This window comes from Boleophthalmus pectinirostris, unplaced genomic scaffold (genome assembly GCF_026225935.1).
Source record: "Boleophthalmus pectinirostris isolate CB_2022bp ecotype Guang Dong unplaced genomic scaffold, ASM2622593v1 HiC_scaffold_9, whole genome shotgun sequence".
Lineage (NCBI taxonomy): Eukaryota > Metazoa > Chordata > Actinopteri > Gobiiformes > Gobiidae > Boleophthalmus > Boleophthalmus pectinirostris.
Genome location: NW_026571541.1, coordinates 8405673 through 8426396, shown reverse-complemented (window position 1 = coordinate 8426396; position 20724 = coordinate 8405673). Strand labels below are relative to the sequence as shown.

Below are 20724 nucleotides of genomic sequence, written 5' to 3'. Positions count from 1 at the left end.
AAATGAGTAGCTCTCTTGCATTTTTGTTTAGTAAAAGTAGCTCACCAGAGGAAAAAGGAGAGGAAAGAATAGAACTGCAATAGAACTGAATAGAATTGGAGACCCTGGCCTACACTTAAGCAAAGCAGTTCTTGTTGAAACTGCTGCGCGTAATAAAGTAGCTCCAAATTGACCTGAATAGTTTATAAAATATAAGCTCTTAAAGGAAACGGAAAATATTACCTAAGATGTAGGTCAAAACTCATATAAAAGCAAAGGAATCACCATGTTTGGCGGAATCCTCGGCACCACCTCTACACCACTGGTTGCACGTACTACTACAGTAGCAGAACAAGTGCACCTCTGCGCTGCGTCCTGGCCCGGCCCCTTCTCGTGTAAGCTGACACCGGCCAATCAGCGCTCTTTCCGCTCCTGCCTGGCGAACTGACAGCAGCGGGAGGCGGAAACGGCTTGGGGGCTGTATAAAAAGCACTTTGGCGTGGGATTTCTCCGCTCTTAGCCCATGTGCATGTCGGTTTCCCAGGTGGAAGCGGAGTGCCAGACGAGAGCAGCTCTGGGACTGTGTTTCTGATTTTACGCACGGTTGTGAATGAGGTTTACTGAAAGAAAACTAGAGGGAAATGCGGCACGCTGAAGTGATGTGTGGACTCTCCCCCGCCCTCGACTCGGCTGCACTTCGGTGGTGTGTGTGAGAAGGACCCAGCTCTCCATCTGCGAGGTACCACACGCTTTCTTCTTACAAAAATCAACTCATTTAGGGACTTATAGATGCACGTGAAAACATGGGGTGTATCAGCTCCAAAGCGCCTATTGGTAAGACTTTAAACGTTTATCCGCAGTAATGCCTGATGTTTTTATTGGCTTATTTTTATTTCACACTGCAGCATTGTCTTCCCTTTTCTTCTTGCGACGCTTTTGCTCAATTTGGCTAATCTGCAAAACGGCACGCACCTCAATGACTCCGCATGCTGTCTCGAGGTTAAACGCCGTGAGACATGAGGTGATGATGGATTGGTTACATACTGTCTAAACATCGCGATGCTACGAGAGAGTTGCAAGAAGAACCAGAAGGGTAAAAGCTTTTTTGGTTGAGCAGCAGTCGCCACGCAGACTGATCTCGCGCATCCACTCACCTTCCTTCCGCTTGGCTCGCTCTGGCTCCCGCTCCCGCTCCCGCTCTTGGCTGCGTAAAAGAAGGGATGCTCTGCTTTAAAAAACAGCTTGCCTAATCCTCTCCGCTAACCTGAAGATTCGCAACAACAGACACGATGGTTCTGACTGCACTGACCCACTTTAGTTGCAAGGTAGGACACATTTTACGCATAAAATTATCCGCGTAACGCACCGTCTATGATGATTTGCATCGCTTTAAACCTTAATATAACCTTTTCATTTACATGGTTATGGTACGTGTTGCCAAGAAACTACCTGCAGAGTCCCTCTACCCGCTCGCACGCTTGTTTACACCTTAGGTTCGTGTCATCCAGCTTTCGTCTGGCTAATGTCGCGAAAGGTCGCTACGATTTCTGTCTACTCCCGCTTAAACCCTGGACCTCTGGCTCTCCGGGGCTGCCACCCAACTCGATATTAAGTCATTTACACCCAAGTCTCCTCGTCCAACATGCCCTGCACACGTCGTAGGTTACACGCGTGTCATTCATTGATTTGCGTTTTGCGTAACGCTTCTCCGCTGGTTTGTTTCTAGACACGAATTTGTCTTTCCTTCCCTTCTCTGTGCACCTGTTAACTCGATACTTGCCTGCAGTGATTTTTGGACAACCCCGTATTCACAAGTGAACTAATAATACCCTTTGTAATGCTTGTCGAATGTGTTACCAATGAGCATGGATCGGCTGTGGCGCGGTTTGGTGATTATGGCGTCTCCTTAACGTGTCGAAAACGCGCTCTGTTCTATCATTATTAGCCCCACATCTTCACCCATACAGTAGGTCAGGAGCGGCAGCCACCTGTTCACCTTCTAACACTCATCGGCGTCCTCAGTTGAGACGTTACGCCGATTCTAGCGCACGTTTTCTTGACCTAAATTATGTTGTTGGCTTCGTTCTGCCCACTCGTCTCTTTCCGATAGCGGTGGAGAGAGAAAGAGGAAAAAACAACGATGCCTTAAAGCCGAGGTCTCTCCGTCTGCAGTTTCCACGACAACGGCATCTACAGAGACAGCGGGCGAGCGTGCGTGCGTCGTGTGCGTCAGTCATGGCAAGAAAAATAAATACGCAAAAACATAATTGAGCGGACACGTGCTGGAAATGTAAATGGAGAGAGTAAAGGTTGGTTTCACGTTTGTCAAGACAAGAGAAAGAGCAGGAGAGATACAGGTGTTTGATTCGTAGATATTGGTTTAAAAAAACAAACAAAAAACCGAATGATTATTATTTTAGTAATTGGATTTCAAATTTTAGAATGGATCATTTTGCAATCACTTGTGTAACTTTTCTCTTGGAGGGTCCGTCAAATGCTTTTCTTCTTCAAGATGTTATTGCTTTGTCTGACTTTAAACCTTTCTATCTTCACGGAGACCAAACCAGGTCAAGTTACAGGTCAGATCTGCGAAGAGGCGACCCCGCTCACAGTCAGAATGTTGTTTTTCTCAATATTTTTGAGCCGTAAAAGCACCTGGAATTGAATAAATGTAAGGTAGAGCTGCTTTATGTCATACTGTGGAACATTCCAGGCTGAGAAATGACATCTCCATAGAAACAAGCAGGTGACAGACCCCTCCACCAGAAAAGTTACACGGTACACCTTTAAAGTTTATTATTTATGGTAAAGTTTAGGAAAAAATAAAAATAAAAAATTAGGGCTTGACAGTGGTGATAAACTGAATTGTGAAAATTTTGAAATCATATTTAATTCAATCCTCTCCTCCTATTGGCCACTCTCTAAGTGAGTGACAGGTGGATTTAACCAATCAGAGAAGTGTGAACTCTCAGGAGGAAGAGCTGGTTTTAAAAGCAGTGTTAAGAGAAGTTTACATTTTGCAGTTAAAAAGACAATAACATCAAGAACATGTCTATCCTCACTAGGGCTCAGTATCATTCAGAAGTTACCGATACGATTTATACCTCGATACATAGGCCACGATATGATACACATCTCGATACAGTGAGCTTACGATTTGGTATGATTCAATATGATATATTTCAAATGGATTCGATACAGTTCAGTAAAAAAAAAAAAAAGCCTAACTCTTGGCTGTGATACTAAAAGTTTTTGTGCAAAGTTCATATGAAACACAAACAATTTAATCCTCAAAACAGTGAAAATGTCAAATTTGTCGCATAAATGAGTTTCCTTCCTCTGAACAAGCAACAAAACTGTAGCACTGTAACAAAATAATTTTGTAAAATATACCAAAAAATACTCTTGGTGATATATCGATACAGCAGCCCACGATATCGATACTGTATCATCACATTAATCTATACCATATATCAATACTTCAATATTTTTGCACACCCCTTATCCTCATACAATTTTAAGGTAGCGCATTTTTACTGCACAACTTCAAATCCTAAAAAACTTGATTTATATAGTCCATTTTACAAACAAAGCAGTTTCCAAAGTCACAGAGATCATAAAAAGAAAACAAAAACAACTAAGTGTTTGTAAGAAAAATCTCTAAAATGTGCATATTTACCATTTTTAATATTTTTATATGCCAATCAAAAGGGAGAGAAAAATATAAATATAATATAACTGCAAATAATAATACTAATAAAAGAAAAATGACTCAAATTGTGTGTATTCACCAAAATAAAATAAAAAAACACAAAAAACAAACAAACAAAAAAAACACAAAAAAGAAAAATCTCTCAACTTTCAGTTCTGTTTTCCGTAGCTCACCAAAAAAAAAAAAAAAAAGTGATCACAAAAAAGAAAATCTCGCAAATTTAATGTTTTTTTTTTTTTTTTTTTTAGTTCTGTCTTCCATACCTCACCAAAAAAAAAGTGATCACTAAAAAGAAAATCTCACATATTTTATGTTTTTTTTTTAGTTCTGTCTTTCATAGCTCACCAATTTTTTTATTATTATTTTTTTTTAAGTGATCACAAAAAAGAAAAATCTCAGAAATTTTATGTCTTTATTAGTTCTGTCTTTCATATCTCATCAAAATAAAAATAAATGAATAAAGAAAAATATAATAATAATTAAAAAAATTAAAAAGATCACAAAAAAGAAAAATCTCTCAAATTTTATGTTTTTTTTTTTTTTTTTTTAGTTCTGTCTTTCATAGCTCACCAAAACTTTTAAAAAATAAATAAATAAATACAATAAAAGTGATCTTCTTCCAGCTATAAACAATGCCGTTGGGTCTCATTCATCTATTTCCATAATTAAATCAGTACAGACTTATATAGATAATTCAGCTGGGTTTTCCTGTCCCATGTTTTGTAAAGTCAAAGTCATTTCCTCCACAAACAGCTTGGTAATGAACTCTTGGATGTGTCCGGGTCAGCTGTGTTTCCTATAGCCTCGTGCCTCTTGATTTGCATGGCTCTGCTGACTAAGGGCCCCGTGCTGCAGAGCCATGGATTAAAGGAGCCACAGAGAATGCGAACTCTGTGAATGGAGCAGAAATCATTAGCCAGTGCCGCATTAACAACTAGATGTCTTCAGTATTCAGGGGCTATAGGCCGGTACAAGCAGTTGAGACGAGCTGTGTGAAGTTTACGCTCTTCTTTAAGAAATATTTGGCTTTGTTTGGTGAGTTTATAGGATTTAAAGATGCATTGTGTAACTTTTCTGGTTGAGGATTCGTCAGATGCTTCCACAGTGTGACATTAAACAGCTCTACTTTACATTTATTCAATAGATGCATCACGAATTTTGGATTTCCGGTCATTGCGTAATGCATACTGGGAAGGATTTTCCGAAAAATGAAAAATTGGATAATGGCTGTTTCCCGTTTTCGTGACTTAAAGTGCAATGCCGGACTGAACCAGGTCTAAACCAGGACTGAACCAGGACTGAACCAGGAACCAGGAAACCAAGACTGAACCAGACTGAACCAGGTCTAAACCAGACTGAACTGAACCAGGACTGAACCAGGACTGAACCAGGACTGAACCAGGACTGAACCAGGACTGAACCAGGACTAAACCGAGACTGAACCAGGACTGAACCAGGACTGAACCAGGTCTGAACCAGGACTGAACCAGGACTGAACCAGGTCTAAACCAGGTCTAAACCAGGACTGAACCAGGACTGAACCAGCACTGAACCAGCACTGAACCAGCACTGAACAGCACTGAACCAGGACTGAACCAGACTAAACCGAGACTGAACCGGGACTGAACCGGGACTGAACCGGGACTGAACCGGGACTGAACCAGGAACTGAACCAGGACTGAACCAGGACTGAACCAGGACTGTGTGTCGGGACGGCTCCAGAGGCACGCCTGCGTACGCTGCTGGTTGATCAGAACCGAGACCGGGACCAGACCGGGACCAGACCGGGACCAGACCGGGACCAGACCGGGACCAGACCGGGACCAGACCGGGACCAGACTGGGACCAAATCATGATTGAGATCAGGACTGAGACCAAGACTGAGACCAGGACAGAGACCAGTTTAGTCCTGGTTCAGTCTGTATGTGGCGTAAAAGTCCAGGATCGCAGTTTAAGTCACGGAAACGAGAAACGGCCATTATCCGGTTTTTCCATTCTTCGTTTAAACACAAAATCGAAAACTGAAAAAACTAATCGTTATCCCTTTTTTTTTTTTTTTTTTTCATTTTGTTTTTGAAGACAAATAATGAAGAAAAAAAAACTAAAACAAAAAAAAACAAGTCAAACCAAATCTCAAACAAAAGCCTCTAGTTGACTTTAGCCACTAGGGCTCCTGTCAGGAGCAGTGGGCGACACAGAAATGCCCGGGAGTTGAACCCAGATCCTTCTTGCTGTGTGACGTGAATGCTCGTTATCCCCGTGCCACTACTGTTTATCTCCTCAAAACAAACTTAAAACTCATGCAATCTAGAGAAAAGAGAGAGTTGTATTTACCTCTCTAAATGTCATCACTTGTCTTTCTCTCTCCCCTCTTTCTGTTCCTTTACACTCTCCTGTTTCTCTCTCAAACTCCTCCATCCCTTCTCTCTGATCCTGTCCTCTCTCCTCTTTCTCTCTCCCCTCTTTCTGTTCTTTCCAATTTCTCCTCTCCCTTCTCCTTATCACTCCGTCTCTCTCTTCCTCTTTCTCTCGCCGCTGTCTGTCACCGTTCTCTCTCCCCTCTTCCTCCTCTCATTTTTTCTGTTTTCCCTCTCCCTGTTCTTTCCTCTCTCTCATTTTCCTTCTCCTTATCACTCTGTCTCTCTCTTCTCTCTGTCCCCGTTTTCTCTCCTTTTTTTTCCTCCCCTCTTCCTTCTTTTGCTCTCATTTTTTCTCTCTCCCCTCTTTCTGTTCTTTCATCTCCTCCCTTCTCCTCATCACTCCTTCTCTCTCTTCTTTCTTTTCTCTAACTGCTCTTTATCACTGTTCTCTCTCATTTTTTCTCTTTCTATTGTTCTCTCTCTCATTTCCCATCTCTGCCTCTCTCCTCTCTTTCTCTCCCCTCTCTCGTTCACCATTCTCTCTTCACTCTTCCTCCTCTCTCATTTTTTCTCTCTCCCCCATCCTTCTGTTCTTTCCTCTCTCTCTCTCTCTCCCTTCTCCTTATCACTGTCTCTCTCTCTTTTCTCTTTCTCTCCCCTCTCTCTGTCACCATTCTCTCTCCTCTTTTCTTTCTCTTTCTCCATCCCTCCTCTCCCTCTCTCGCTCTCTTCCTCTCTCCTTCTTTTCCTCTCTTCCTCTCTCCTCTCCACCGCAGGGAGCCGGTTCTAGTTACTGTCTCTCTCTTCTCTTTTTCTCTCTCCTCTCTCTGTCATCATTCTCTCTTCTCTTTTCTTTCTCTTTCTCCGTCCCTTCTCTCCCTCTCTCCCTCTCTCGCTCTCTCCCTCTCTCCCTTTTTTCCTCTTTCCCTCTCTCCTCTCCACCACAGGGAGCTGGTTCTAGTTACTGTCTCTCGTCTCTTTTTCTCTCTCCTCTCTTTGTCAACATTCTCTCTTCTCTTTTCTTTCTCTTTTGCCATCTCCTCTCTCCTCTCCCTCTCTCTCTCTCTCTCTCTCTCTCCCTCTCTCCTCTCCACCACAGGGAGCCGGTTCTAGTAACTGTCTCTTCTCTTTTTCTTTCTCCTCTCTCTGTCAACAATCTCTCTTCTCTTCTCTTTTTTCTTTCTCTTTCTCCGTCCCTCCTCTCTCTCTCTCTCTCCCTTTCTCCCTCATCTCCCTCTCTCTCCTTCTCTCCCTCTCCCTCTCTGTCTTTCTCCTCTCCACCGCAGGGAGCCGATTCTATTTACTGTCTCTCTCTTCTCTTTTTCTCTCTCCTCTCTCTGTTACCATTCTCTCTCCTCTTTTCTCCCTCTCTCTCCCTCCTCTCTCTCCCTCCTCTCTCCTCTCCACCGCAGGGAGCCGGTTCTAGTTACCGTCCGTGAAAAGAACAAGTCGCTCGATTAGTCGCCGCGCCCGTCTCAAACGGACCAATATTATCGAGAGCGCCCCCCCCTCCCCCGCCCCCCTCGCACCGAGCTCATGTTGCCCACTGGTAGAATTCAGTATGTGGCGTTTAATTGGCTGTGATGAGATGCGATGCCCCCGGGCCATTCTTTCCGGGCACCGGGGCCACGAGGGTCAATGAAAGTATCGTCGAGAAGAGCGAACGGTGCCACATGCAACATGGCCACATGTACGGATAACCTCGAGAAAGACCGGAGGGTGTCTCCAATGAACTGGCACATAAACACTGATTCTGTGGTTATTCTATGTCATTACGTTGATCAAAATCGAAATGGATCGTACATTTTTAGTAGTGTATTCCAATTTTTTCGGATTTTTTTTTTCAGTTATTCCCTTATTATGAATTTTTTTACAGATGGGACTTGTTGATTGTGATGTTTTCTTGTCCAAACAGTGTTAAAATCCGTGTATTTTGCAGTAGTGTGTGTGTGTGTGTGTGTGTGTGTGTTGACTGGAGCTGTCCGTGGTGCTGAAATGCATTGTTGAGAGTGCAGGAGGTCAAGGTTAAAAAAGAATCAGTGGTCCTGGTTTAAATAGACTAGTTTAGACAATTTTTTGTCCCGGTTTAGCCCTGGTTTAGTCCCGGTTTAGCCCCAGTTTAGTCCCGATTTAGTCCTGGTTTAGTTCCCGGTTTAGCCTTGGTTTAGCCTTGGTTTAGTCCTGGTTTAGTCCTGGTTTAGCCCTGGTTTAGCCCTGGTTTAGCCCTGGTTTAGCCCTGGTTTAGCCCTGGTTTAGTCCTGGTTTAGCCCTGGTTTAGCCTGGTTTAGCTGGTTTAGCCCTGGTTTAGCCCTGGTTTAGCCCTGGTTTAGCCCTGGTTTAGCCCTGGTTTAGCCCTGGTTTAGCCCTGCACGTGTCTGGATAATGTGCCTCGAGAAAGACAGGAGGGTGTCTCAAATGAACTGGCACATAAACACTGATTTTGTGGTTATTCCATTTCATTACGTTGATCAAAATTGAAATGGATCGTACATTTTTAGTAGTGTATTCCAGGTTTTCTCCTAGTTTGGTCCTCCTGCTGTTGTTCAGATTTCGTGGTTCAGTTATTCCCTTCATATTAATTTATTACAGATGGGACTTGGATGATGGAGCGTAATGTTTTCTTGTCCGAACAGTGTTAAAATCCGTGTATTTTGCAGTAGTATGTATGAGACTGGAGCTGTCCATGGTGCTGAAATGCATTTTCTCATATGCAGTAGGCTGTAGGTCTTGTAGGTCCATTTTAGTTTTGGTTTAGTTCTGTACTTTTGATGTAGCTGTGTTAAAGTCCTAATCCTGGTTTAGTCCTGGTTTAATCCTGGTTTAATCCAAGTTCAGTAATCCTTTTTACTAAATAAATAAAAGTACCTTTGTTTCCTCTAACCTTTTCTTTTGTAGCTTACTCCTGTACTTTTGATCTAGCTCTGTTTAAGTCCTAGTCCTGGTTTAGTCCCGGTTTAGTCCTGGTCTAGTCCTGGTTTAATCCTGGTTTTAGTCCTGGCTCAGTAATCCTTTTTAATAGCTAATTAAAATGCCTTACCGTAAGCTCTTCTTTTGTAGTTCTTTAAATTAAAAGTCTGAGCTTTATAGTACCAGTAGCTGTCCGTGGTGCTGAAATGCTTTGTTGCATGTGCAGTAGGCCAAGGTTAAAGAAGAATCGATAGTCCTGGTTTAAATGTACTGGTTTAGTCAAATTTTATTCTTGGTTTTGTTCTGTACTTTTGATCCAGCTGCATTTAAGTCATTGTTCTGGTTTAGCTTTGGTTTAGTCCTGGTTTAGTTCCGGTTTAGTCCTGGTTTTAATCCTGGTTCAATAATCCTTTTTACTAGCTAATTAACATGATCTTTGTTTACCCTAACCTCTTCTTTTGTAGTTCTTTAAATGAAAAGTCTGAGTCTTATAGCACAAGTAGCTGTCCGTGGTGCTGAAACACTTTGTTTCGTATCAATATTCTGTATTTTCATCCTGTGTACTCCTAGTTTGGTCCCGGTTCAATAATTCAATCAATCCTTTCGACTTTAACTTATCAAAATGACATTTGTTTACCTTGCAGCGTTGTTCTTTTAAATGAGAACTCCTCAGTCACCTTGTAGCGTCGGGAGCTGTCCGTGGTGCTGAAACGGTGTGTACATTGGGCCTTCAGGTTGAAAAAGAGAAAGTGGAAATGAAAGGTTAAACATGTGCAGTGACAGCGCAGCCTTCGCGGTGACATTTGCAGTTTGTCTGTTTGGTGATGCGCCCAATGAGGTGTCGAGGAGGAGAATTAAAGGTGCACTGTGTAGCTTTTCGGTTGGGGATCCGTCACCTGCTTGTTTTTATGGAGATTGCTCTGCCTGGAATGTTTCACAGTGTGACTTTAAACAGCTCTCTCATAGATTTATTCAATTACAAGTGGTTTTATAGCTCAAAAGAACCTAGAAAAATACTCATTCTGACTGTGAGCGTGGTCGCCTCTCCACAGATCTGACCTGTAACTTGGTCTGGTTTGGTCTCCATGGTTAAATACATAATCATATTCCAGTTAAAGCAATAACATCTCCATGGAGAAAAAGAACAGTTACACAATGCACCTTAAAAAAATAAAAATAATAATAATAATAATAATAATAATAATAATAATAATAATAATAAATAAATAAAGACCCACACTTTAGGCATTAATTGTTTTATTTAAAAAGGTTTCAGTATTTTAATAGTGTGGAAACTGGAAACTAGGGCTGGTCAAGTTATCGAAATTTAATCAATATCAAGATCAATTGATCAATATGAAGAAAGGTTTTATTTTTTTTCCCAGTGTTTTGAAAAATAAAGACAAATTGTGGATTTTCTGTCATATCACCCAACCTTAGTGAAAAAATAAAGAAAACTGTCCGCCCATATGAAGCCAAGAGCACACTTCTTTCCACTCCGTCCTGAAATGGAGATGAGGGTCTGGGCCGCTGCCTGGCCCTCACCTGCTGCATGATGAGGCATGGCTTGTACCAGAGCATGGACGCGCTGTAAATCAGGTTATCTCATTGGACCTTGCACCAGTGTAATGTAATCTGATGCACAGCTCTCACACTGACATACACTTATCTGTTACCATCAGATAAGGACCACCTAACAATACTGGAAGGGCACTTTGCAAAGCTCACTGGAACTATTCGACTGGGGGAAGACTCTGTTGAATATTGCCATAACTTGCTAAGAATCTGAATCAGAATTGTTTATTAAAGGTCCTATATTACACAAAATTTACCCTTGTGAGTTTTTAGTTGTGTTATAATGTGGTTACCTCCTCAAAAACAGACCTGGAGTTGTGTTTTGTTTCATTCACATCATCATTATTATTACTACCCTTTATTATTAGTCTGTCTACATCTTCAAAGCTCAATATGTTCTATTCCATCTTGTGATGTCGTGGAGCTGTAGTTTTCAAGTTAACGCTACTATAGACTTTTAGTTCAGTTAAGATTGGCAATTCCAAAGGACTACTTTCTATATTTAAATTGTATTTATTTATAAGAGAAGACCCTTGAATAACATCTCATTTGCAAGGGGGTCCTAAATGCATTAACAAAAATAGCATTTACAGAAAAGAAAGAAAAAACAAAACAAAACAACATTCACACAACACACAGACAACATTCGCGCGACACACAGACAACATTGACATGACACACAGACAACATTCGTACGACACACAGACAACATTGACAAAACACACAAACAACATTCGTACGACACACGGACAACATTGACAAAACACACGGACAACATTGACAAAACACACAAACAACATTGACAAAACACACAAACAACATTCACATGACACACGGACAACATTGACAAAACACACGGACAACATTCATACGACACACGGACAACATTCGTACGACACACGGACAACATTCGTACGACACACGGACAACATTCGTACGACACACGGACAATTCGTACGACATTCGTACGACACACCAACACATTCGTACGACACATTCACGACACACGGACAACATTCGTACGACACACAGACAACATTCACGCAACACACTTATATTTGTAAATTATTGAACAAAACGAAACTCTATTTAAAACAGAAAGTACATAGAACAAAAATGCATTTTTATGGAAAACAGGAGCAGGATGTTTGGAAGTCTATAAAGACTGACGCCTTAAACTAGTGGATTGATGTGACTGATCAGATTGAGGAGGGCAAGTTGTTCCATTCATTTGGGGTTTTGAAGTTAAATCTTCTGCGAGTATTTTTTATTTATTTTTTTTAAATAATAGGACCATTAAAAATTAGTTGCTCAGTTTGATGTAAATTTAGGTAGGAACTTTGAGTAATAATATTTAAACACAAATTGTACTAAAATACTAAACTGACAAAAAAATTGACTAAAATATTACCACGTGACATCACAAGGTGGAACAGAGAAGAACTACTAAAGCCTAAATATGCAGGGTTTGTGTGTTAAACATGTAAAAATGAAACAAAACACAACTCCAGGTCTGTTTTTAATGAGGAAACAACATTATTATCTGAAAATAGTGTAATATGAGCCCTTTAAAACCACGCAACAAGTTAGTGGAATTTATTTTCGCTACTGCAAAAAATGCTCACATCCTCAGTGTCCCTTATAAAACAAAGAATAAGAAACAAACAAACAAAAAAAAAGCATATCCTGTAGTCTAAACTGGCATGATTAGGACTCTGAAAGACACTCAGATCAGTTGATGTCCAAAATGATTTTAAGATTTTATTTGGAGTTAATCATGACACTGTAGTGAATCAATTTTTATACTGAAAGCTGCATTTTTTTTCACAATTTTGTCCAGTTACACAATATAATATTCAACAAAACAGCATTACTCATGATTTAAGTTTTGGTTGAAATGAATACTGACATCGTTTTCATTCTCTAGGGTTCCCTCGTTGGTTGCATAGTTATTTTGAGAATCCCTGCCCTAGATAACACCATAATGATTGTATTGTATTGCACTAAAGGCGTTGCATACAGTTTTATAATAATTCAAACCTTAGTCATTCTATTGTGAAACGTGCGCCTCAAACACTGGAAGTTGTCCAGTCCCGGTACACCTGATTTGAAGTTTTTCGTGTCAGTTGTTTTTAAAGGAAAGTGCAGTGAGATATGGCAACATTACATTTTCTCTAAAGGTCACCATTCACCATCGGCTGCCGTGGGGTCAGGCATGGGTTGGCATGGCGATACAAACATCTTGAGGTAATGAAAGGATTGAACCAATCCTTTAAAACTCATGGTTGAAAGTTTATTTTGTAGGAAATCAAATGCACTGATCAGACATAACTTTTAACTTTTAAAACCACGTAAGCGTAAATTTATATGAATTTGTAGAGATAGAAGGTCTACTACCTGTTTGTCTCCAAGGAAATACTTTTGCTTTGTCTAGAATGTTCCACAGTACTGCACAAACTTATCTCAAGTATAGATGACGCAATCAGGCCAAAATTACAGGTCAGATCTGTGGAAAGGTGACTCTACTCACAATATAAATGTATTGTTTTTAAGTCAGTTTAGTCAATAAAACCCAATTTTAACCTAATTTTAATAAACACAAGATAGTTTTAGGGTTTAATGCCATGGTATGGAACTTTCCAGACAAAGCAACAACATCTCCATGGAGACAAGCTGATGACAGACCCCAGAAAAATTACATAGTGCGGCTTTAAAGGTCCTATATTATCCAGAAATGATTCTTGTGAGCTTTAAGTCATGTTATAATGTTGTTTCCTCCTCAAAAAACAGACCTGGAGTTGTGTTTTGTGTTTGAGAAACTCTTTTTTTATTAGTCTGTCTACATCTCCAAAGCTTTAAATGATCTGTACCACCTTGTGATGTCATGAAGCAGTAGATTTCAAGTTTACAGCTAAGTTTTTCCTTTTAGTTCAGTAGAGATTGGCAGTTCCAGGACTGAAATGAATGATTCTAGTGAAGGTGTATGGACTTTAAAAACACAGTGGAGCACTTTCTGTATTACCACATGACATCACAAGGTAGAAAAGAGCAGAGCTGAAACAAAACACAACTCCAGGTACATTTTGACAACATTATAACATCAGAAAATAGCATAATATGAGCACTAAAAATGAAAAAGTTGACTTGTTACCTGCTGTAGGCTACAATTCCCACTCGTTCGACAGGTCTTATGTCATTGTTTATAAAGTTATGCCTGATCCAGCCTGCCGTCTCCACTCATGAGCTGAAATGGACTTTGATGAGAGCGTGTTGAGCACATTTCACAGGGGTCTCTCTCCCTGACAGTGGCGGGGGACACAGCGTTGCGTGTGGACTGGAGCGCTGCCAGCTCTCGGTCCGATCTCACTCTTTTGGGGAATACTCGGACCAGCCTGGCGCGCAGACTCATTCTCACTGCACCTCTGAGAATACTGGACTTCAGCAAGGTGCTTTTCTTGTATTTGAAAGTATAATAGGCCTTTTACGATCACAAATTTTGAAGCAAGGTATACTGAAGATAATTTAAAAGAATGTAACGATATCCAAATCTCCTAACAAAATTGTGAATACTCTACTTTTTCCTCTTAAAAGACTTAACCTTAAGAACTAAGATTCAAAACTGTGTATAAAAGTAATTTCTTCATGTAATCTCCACTAGAACGGAGCAAAGAAATACTATTTATTCCACTGATACAAAGCAGGATAATGCCACTAAACCAATTTTAAACAGACTGTACCATTAAAAAGCTTGAGTTGTAACAAATAAATGCTGGAATAAACAAATGATTAGACATAGATCTTATTTATTCTACCATCTACAGCTCAAATCTTTACATAAAAATGAAGAAAAAGAAATTGTATACATGATTAGGCGTGGTACAATATTCAAATTCAGATTTTCACGGTTATCACGGTTAAAATAATTGAGGTTGATGAATATATCACGGTAAATTTTAAAGCTGCTGAGGGTTTAAAAATGTTATGCATATGAGTAATTATACTTATAGAATTGTGCTTTGTTATGAGTGAAAACAACAATGATCTAGAAGAAAACATCAAGCTCTTTTCTGCACATTCTGGTAATAAAATGGAAATTTTCTATGCAAATTTTGGGAACAGGAGTGCTACTTGGATATACAAAAATTGTGCGGAATTGTCCTTTTAGTGCTCGTCAGTGTAGGGACCAGTCTCAAATACAAAGTTGAAAAAACTGAGGCACTCACGATTTTCTTTATTGGCGATTATTTCGATTATATAAAAAGTCCAATTAACGATTAATGCTTACCCTTTAGTCACGATAAACAATATTAATGTTTATTGTCCCATCCTTTCACACGATAAATACTGAGTCGCAAAATGTACAATTCCATCTTTCGTGCTTTGAATCATAAGTTGATTTAGTAATTATCGTGACAGGCCTATGATATAGATTTAGTATATTAGGTAAACTTGGAGAATGCCAGTTGAATGTCAAACCATTAGAGACCTTATATGCAGCACTTTGATAGACACTATGCACTAATACTACAATTTCAAACTGGAATTTATTTAGAGAAAAGTCTTTATACAGATTTTGATACCTTAATGATGACAAAAAAACAAAAAAAAAAAACACATTGGTTATTTTCAACACAAAATCTTAATGCTTTCTTTTATGTGATTTTGTACTAGTTCTCATAAAACTTTAATGTGTCTTAAAAGTGTACAGTTTTGATACTAGTTTCAATGTAGATTAGTACCAACCTTTGTAGTAAATGTTCGGTAACACTTTATAATAACTACACCTTATTTAGCCTTAATAAAGCATGAACAAAGACTTAATTAATAATGATTCAAGCTTAGTAACTACTTAATTACTACCTGAATTAGCACTTAACTTGCACTTAATTCGCCTGTGCTGTAAATAGTTACTCAATACTTCTTAATTACTCATGAACTAACCATTTGCATGTTTACAAATGCATATTTAAGTTCACATTTGAGCATTTATTAATGATTAGTAAACTATGAGAGATCGATTTATTAATAATACAATGCAATGTTCATTCAGGCAGCTGTTATCTGTTAGTTAAGTCTTTCTGAGAGCTTTTCTAAAGTGAAGGCTAATTATGCTTTATTAAGCATTTGTTAAGTTACTAGTAAATCATTCTCTCATGGCTTACTAATCATTAATAAACGCTCAAATTTGGACTTAAATATACATTTACAAATGCACACACAAATGGTTAGTTCATGAGTAATTAAATAAGAGATACTTATGAGTAACTATTTACAGCACAAGCGAATTAAGTGCAAGTTAAGTGCTAATTCAGGTAGTAATTAAGTAGTTACTAAGCATGAATCATTATTAATTAAGTCTTTGTTCATGCTTTATTAAGGCTAAATAAGGTGTAGTTATTATAAAGTGTTACCAAATGTTCATATGGGTAATTGGCTCAATGAGTTTAGCAACTTAGTCGAGATATTGCAATGGATAAAGTTAATCCAGTAGTTATTAACTCTAATTAACTTTATTGAGTATAATATGGGAGATTTATTAAAGATACAGTATGCAACTTTTCAGCTGAGGGTCTTGTTTTTCGGTTGGGGGTCTTCTGTTCTGACATTAAACAACTCTACCTTACATTTATTCAATTATAGTTGTTTTTAGGGATGTAACAATAACTGAAATATCGTGATATCTTATCGTTAAAAGTCTCACAATAATACCGTGGGCCTTCACAATATATCAAATTACAAGTCTCAAGTCTTACAAGTGCTTAAATTCATTGTTTTGGTGCAGGAATAGCTTTAAAAAACTGTGAACTACATCTACCATGATCCTTTGCTTCATTACAGTGCAGACTACATGAAAATAATACAAATAATAATCAGAATCAACATTTTTACACATGTTTAAATCTTAAATCTTTGGTTTATGACAGAAGAAAAGTCTTGTCAAGGCATTTTAAAAAGAAAAAGTTGAATTTTCACAATTTTTTTGCGTCTACAAAATATCGCAATAAGTATCGTACCGTGGGATGTATATCTGTATATATGAAAATACCGTATCGAGAGAGTTGAATATCGTTACATCCCTAGTTGTTTTTATAGCTCAGAAATATCTAGAAAAACTGGTATCTGACTGGGGGTCGCCTCTCCACAGATGTGACCTGTAACTTGGTCTGGTTTGACCTCAGTAAAGTTAGAAAGGTTTAATGCCATACTGTGAAACATTCCAGACAAATTAATAACATCTCCATGGAGACGAGCATTTGACGGACCCTTCAGCAGAAAAGTTACACAATGCACCTTTAATGAGTAATGAGTTTAATGAGTTTAATGAGTTTAATAATTGAGCTAGTCCCCAGCACAGTGAAATGGAGAGTTGCATAATAGTTTTACATAAGCAAAGTGAATAATATTTGACATTTGAGACAGTTTGACATTTGGCTTACAAATGTTACAGTTTTATACTCAGTCTAGACATGGACTAACACAGACATCTATTTGGAATTATTATCTAACATTATGTAACCTCATGAGCAAATCTTACAGTTTAAAGAGCCCAGATTATATTTTCTCATCTATGTTGTTGTTTCCTCATCACAAACATATATGCATATTTAATCTGAGTGCTCTCTTCCACCTTGTGATGTTGAAGCTCTAGACTGTGTTTTTAACCCTCCTCCTGCAGCCCTCGGTACATTTCTGTATATCTCAGCTTTTCGTTTTTGCATAACTGAACATAACATAACTGGCTATATTGCATCAAATAGCTCCAAAATTGGTCATTTGATTGGCCAGATGTATTTTTAATTTTTTTTTTTTTTATAACACCACTTTAATTGAACGTTCTATTGTCCTTAGGTAAATTTTTATCCCATTGACTTCCGTTCAAAATGGCTTTTTTATTTATATATTTTTACTTTTTGATTTATTTTTCATTTTTTCATGTTGAAATCCCTTCAAAATAGTTTGTTTTAGTGTCTTTTTGATTTTTTTCTTTTTATTGTGTATCTTCCATTACAAGATTATATCACTAGGAAGACATTTGTACATATGAGTCCACACTGAAGTCCAGAGACGTAGATATTTGAGGTTGAAATGATATGGATGTGTTCTAGAGGAGCCCCCAGCCTCTGATAATCCCAACACAAACAAATCAAAATCACTTGAAAGCTATAGAATTAAAATTTTTTTTTTCATGCACATAATTTGATACTTTTGCTGTCAAAAATGGCATTTAAGGGGTTAATATTTCAAAAATATTAAATATATTTTTGTATGTATGATTAGGGCAGATGTAAATTAAGACATTGGTATAAAATAGTTGGAGAAAAATCCACACAGTATAAAAATATTGTGGAATTTTTTTTCAGTGTACTTTTTTGTCACGAAGGAACACAGGTGTGATTATTTTAAAAGGTACACGAGGGTTAAACTCCACACACTTTCACCAGAATCATTTGGAATATTTCAGCCCTGAAATCTCCATTCTCTACTAAACAAAAGGTAAAAGGTTAACTTGAAAACTACCACTTCATGACATCACAAGGTGGATCAGAGTGTTTTGAGCTTTGGAGACGTAGACAGACTAAAAACTTACTCAAACATGTGTGAATGAAACAAAACGCAACTCCAGGTCTGTTTTTGAGGCGGTAACAACATTATAACATGTTTTAAAGCTCACAAGAGTCAATTTTGCTTAATAATTTTGTCCTCTCCAGACTCTTTATATCTTGTTAACCAAACCTAAGATCATTAAAGCGTGGCTCTTTAATCACTCCAGAGTTCCACCGTTATAAAACCGATGCTGTAGTGAATATCGTGCATGTATATTCCGTCGACACCACAGCCCAGTTGTGTGGCGTGCCAACACACAGGAGCATCTAATCAAAGATGACGGTGTGTAACTGCAGTCATTTGCCTCACCAAGCAGAAAATGATTTTACCACCCTTCCTGCTTTAATAATTACCCAATTAATCAAGTCATCATGTGCGTTTCAGACCTGCTCACATTCATTTTAGTTTGGAATTAAGGTTAACTACTTGCTGTGTAAATGATTGGAGTTTTTGTGTAATGACAGTTTCATGCAGTATCTTTAGAGTTCCATGCTACTGTATTTTGGACAACTGCTTCAAAAGTACTAGTATATAGAGTGTTTATTTTCTAGTGGAGGTAAAGGATACTTCTTAACTAGTTTGAACTTTTCTTAAAATATATTCATAAGTCACAGGCAAATCACATTAACCCAGTTTAAGATAGCGTAGGAAATAGTGATGTATTTAAATAGGCACATTTCAAATTTGAGGATTGCAATTATCCAACGAAATCTTCAATAAGTCTAGACAGATAAATAAATGGCTAGACAGATGGACAGGGCTGGCAAAAGTACCAAAAATCTGTTACTAATCCATACTAAAACTGGTATTGAAGCAGATATCTGTTTAGTGATCAACAAACAATAAATGAGGCAAATTTGACCTGAACAGTTTTAGAATTCACCTAAACTTGATCAGAACTAGAATAAGATCACGTAGTAACAGAAAGTACTATTATTTTGTGTTAACAATTATTGCATCATTATAATTATGATACTGAAATCGGTATCGAGTAGTACATCAGGTTTCAACATTAATGCTTTTGTGTAAATCTTTAATTTCTGCATGGATTCTAAAAACACTTTGGGGGTTATTTGACGTACGATTAACATAAATAGAAGGTTTAAAGCTTAGAAAAGTTGATTTGGCATAATACAGGCCCTTCAATTTGATTTGTAGAGAATCTCAACTTCTATTAAAGCTCCTATATTATGCAAAATGCTGTGTTTTGTTTCATTCACACATGTTCGAGTAACCCTTTATTATTAGTCAGTTTACATCTCCAAAATGTACTGTGATGTCATGAAGGTGGTATCGTATCATGATATTGTATCGTCAGAAGTCTCACAATAATATCGAGAGCTGTCACAATATATCGAATTATAAGTTCCTTTGCTTAAATGCTTTGTTTTTTAGTAGGAACAACTTATAAACATGGGGAACTACATATCCCATGATTCATTTCAGCGCAGACAGCATGAAGATGAAAATATGTTTTTACTTACTAATTCTTGAGATTCTGACAGTAATAATTCACACCAAAATCTTGTCAAAAAATGTCCTATCTAGAATTATATTTGACATTCCAAAATATCACAATAAATATGGTACCGTGAGATGGATATCGTGATAATATCGTACCGAGAGATTTGGATAACGTTACATCCTTAGTTAGTTTAAACAGCTTTTACCTTTTGCTTGGTAGAAATCGGTAATTCCATGTCTGAAATGATCCAAATGATTCTAGTGAACATGCATGGAGTTTAAAAACACAGTGGAGAACTTCCTGTATTACAACATGACATCACCAGTGTTGGGAGTAACGCGTTATTAAAAGTAACGAATTACTGTAATGCGTTGCTTTTTGCTGTAATGCAGTAATGTAAGGCATTACAAGGAAAAAAATAATAATATTTGACTCGGTACAATGTCAGTAACGCGCGTTACAATGCTTTTTTAACCTGGATTGAAGTGGTGGATTTTTCTTCATACAAATTCACTAAAATCACTGTGATTATTGGCAGCGCTGAAACTCCGCAGACGCGCCCGCATAGACCATCAAGTAACCGCGGGCGAATGGACCTGCGCAGAACTCTGCGCTGTTTAGACCTGGTTTAGACCTGGGTTAGTCCTGGTTTAGACCTGGTTCAGTCCTGGTTTAGATCTAGTTTAGTACTGGTTTAGTCCTGGGTCAGCTCTGGTTTAGACCTGGTTTAGATGTAGTTTAGTCCTGGTTCAGTCCAGCAAAACTTAAGCATCTTCACAGTTATTCTGGTGAGAGTAACTTAAAAGTAATGCAATAGTCGTGTAATACCTTACATTTTAAATGCAGTAATATTGTAATGTAATGAATTACTTTGAAATGACAGTAATAAGTCATAAATAACACATTACAGATTTGAAGTAACTTGCCCAACAGTGGACATCACAACAAGAAGAACTAAATATGCAATATACACAACTCCAGGTCTGTTTGTGATGAAGAAACCACATTATATCAGAAAATCAGATCAGAAAATGTCATAATATACGCCTTTCATTTTGCATTCAGTTAGAAAAATTCAACGCATTTACATTTGAGCCGAAACGTTCCCGTATCAGACTACA

At 38.2% G+C, this 20724-nt stretch overlaps 1 protein-coding gene across 2 annotated transcripts in view; it reads left to right on the top strand.

Annotated features, from left to right (window-relative positions):
* The first annotated feature begins 464 nt into the window (after positions 1–464).
* The window catches only part of fam131ab (family with sequence similarity 131 member Ab), a 55873-nt gene continuing 35613 nt past the window's right edge, over positions 465–20724 (top strand). Inside the window, exon 1 of one of the 2 annotated variants that reach the window (XM_055147744.1) lies at positions 465–718. Coding sequence is in view for 1 of the 2 variants with exons in the window: in XM_055147743.1 (XP_055003718.1) it covers positions 1269–1304 (36 nt within the window). In the remaining variant the exon portion in view is untranslated. Of the gene's footprint in view, positions 719–1231; positions 1305–20724 lie in introns of those variants that run through there. The other variant, XM_055147743.1, reaches the window with a different exon arrangement.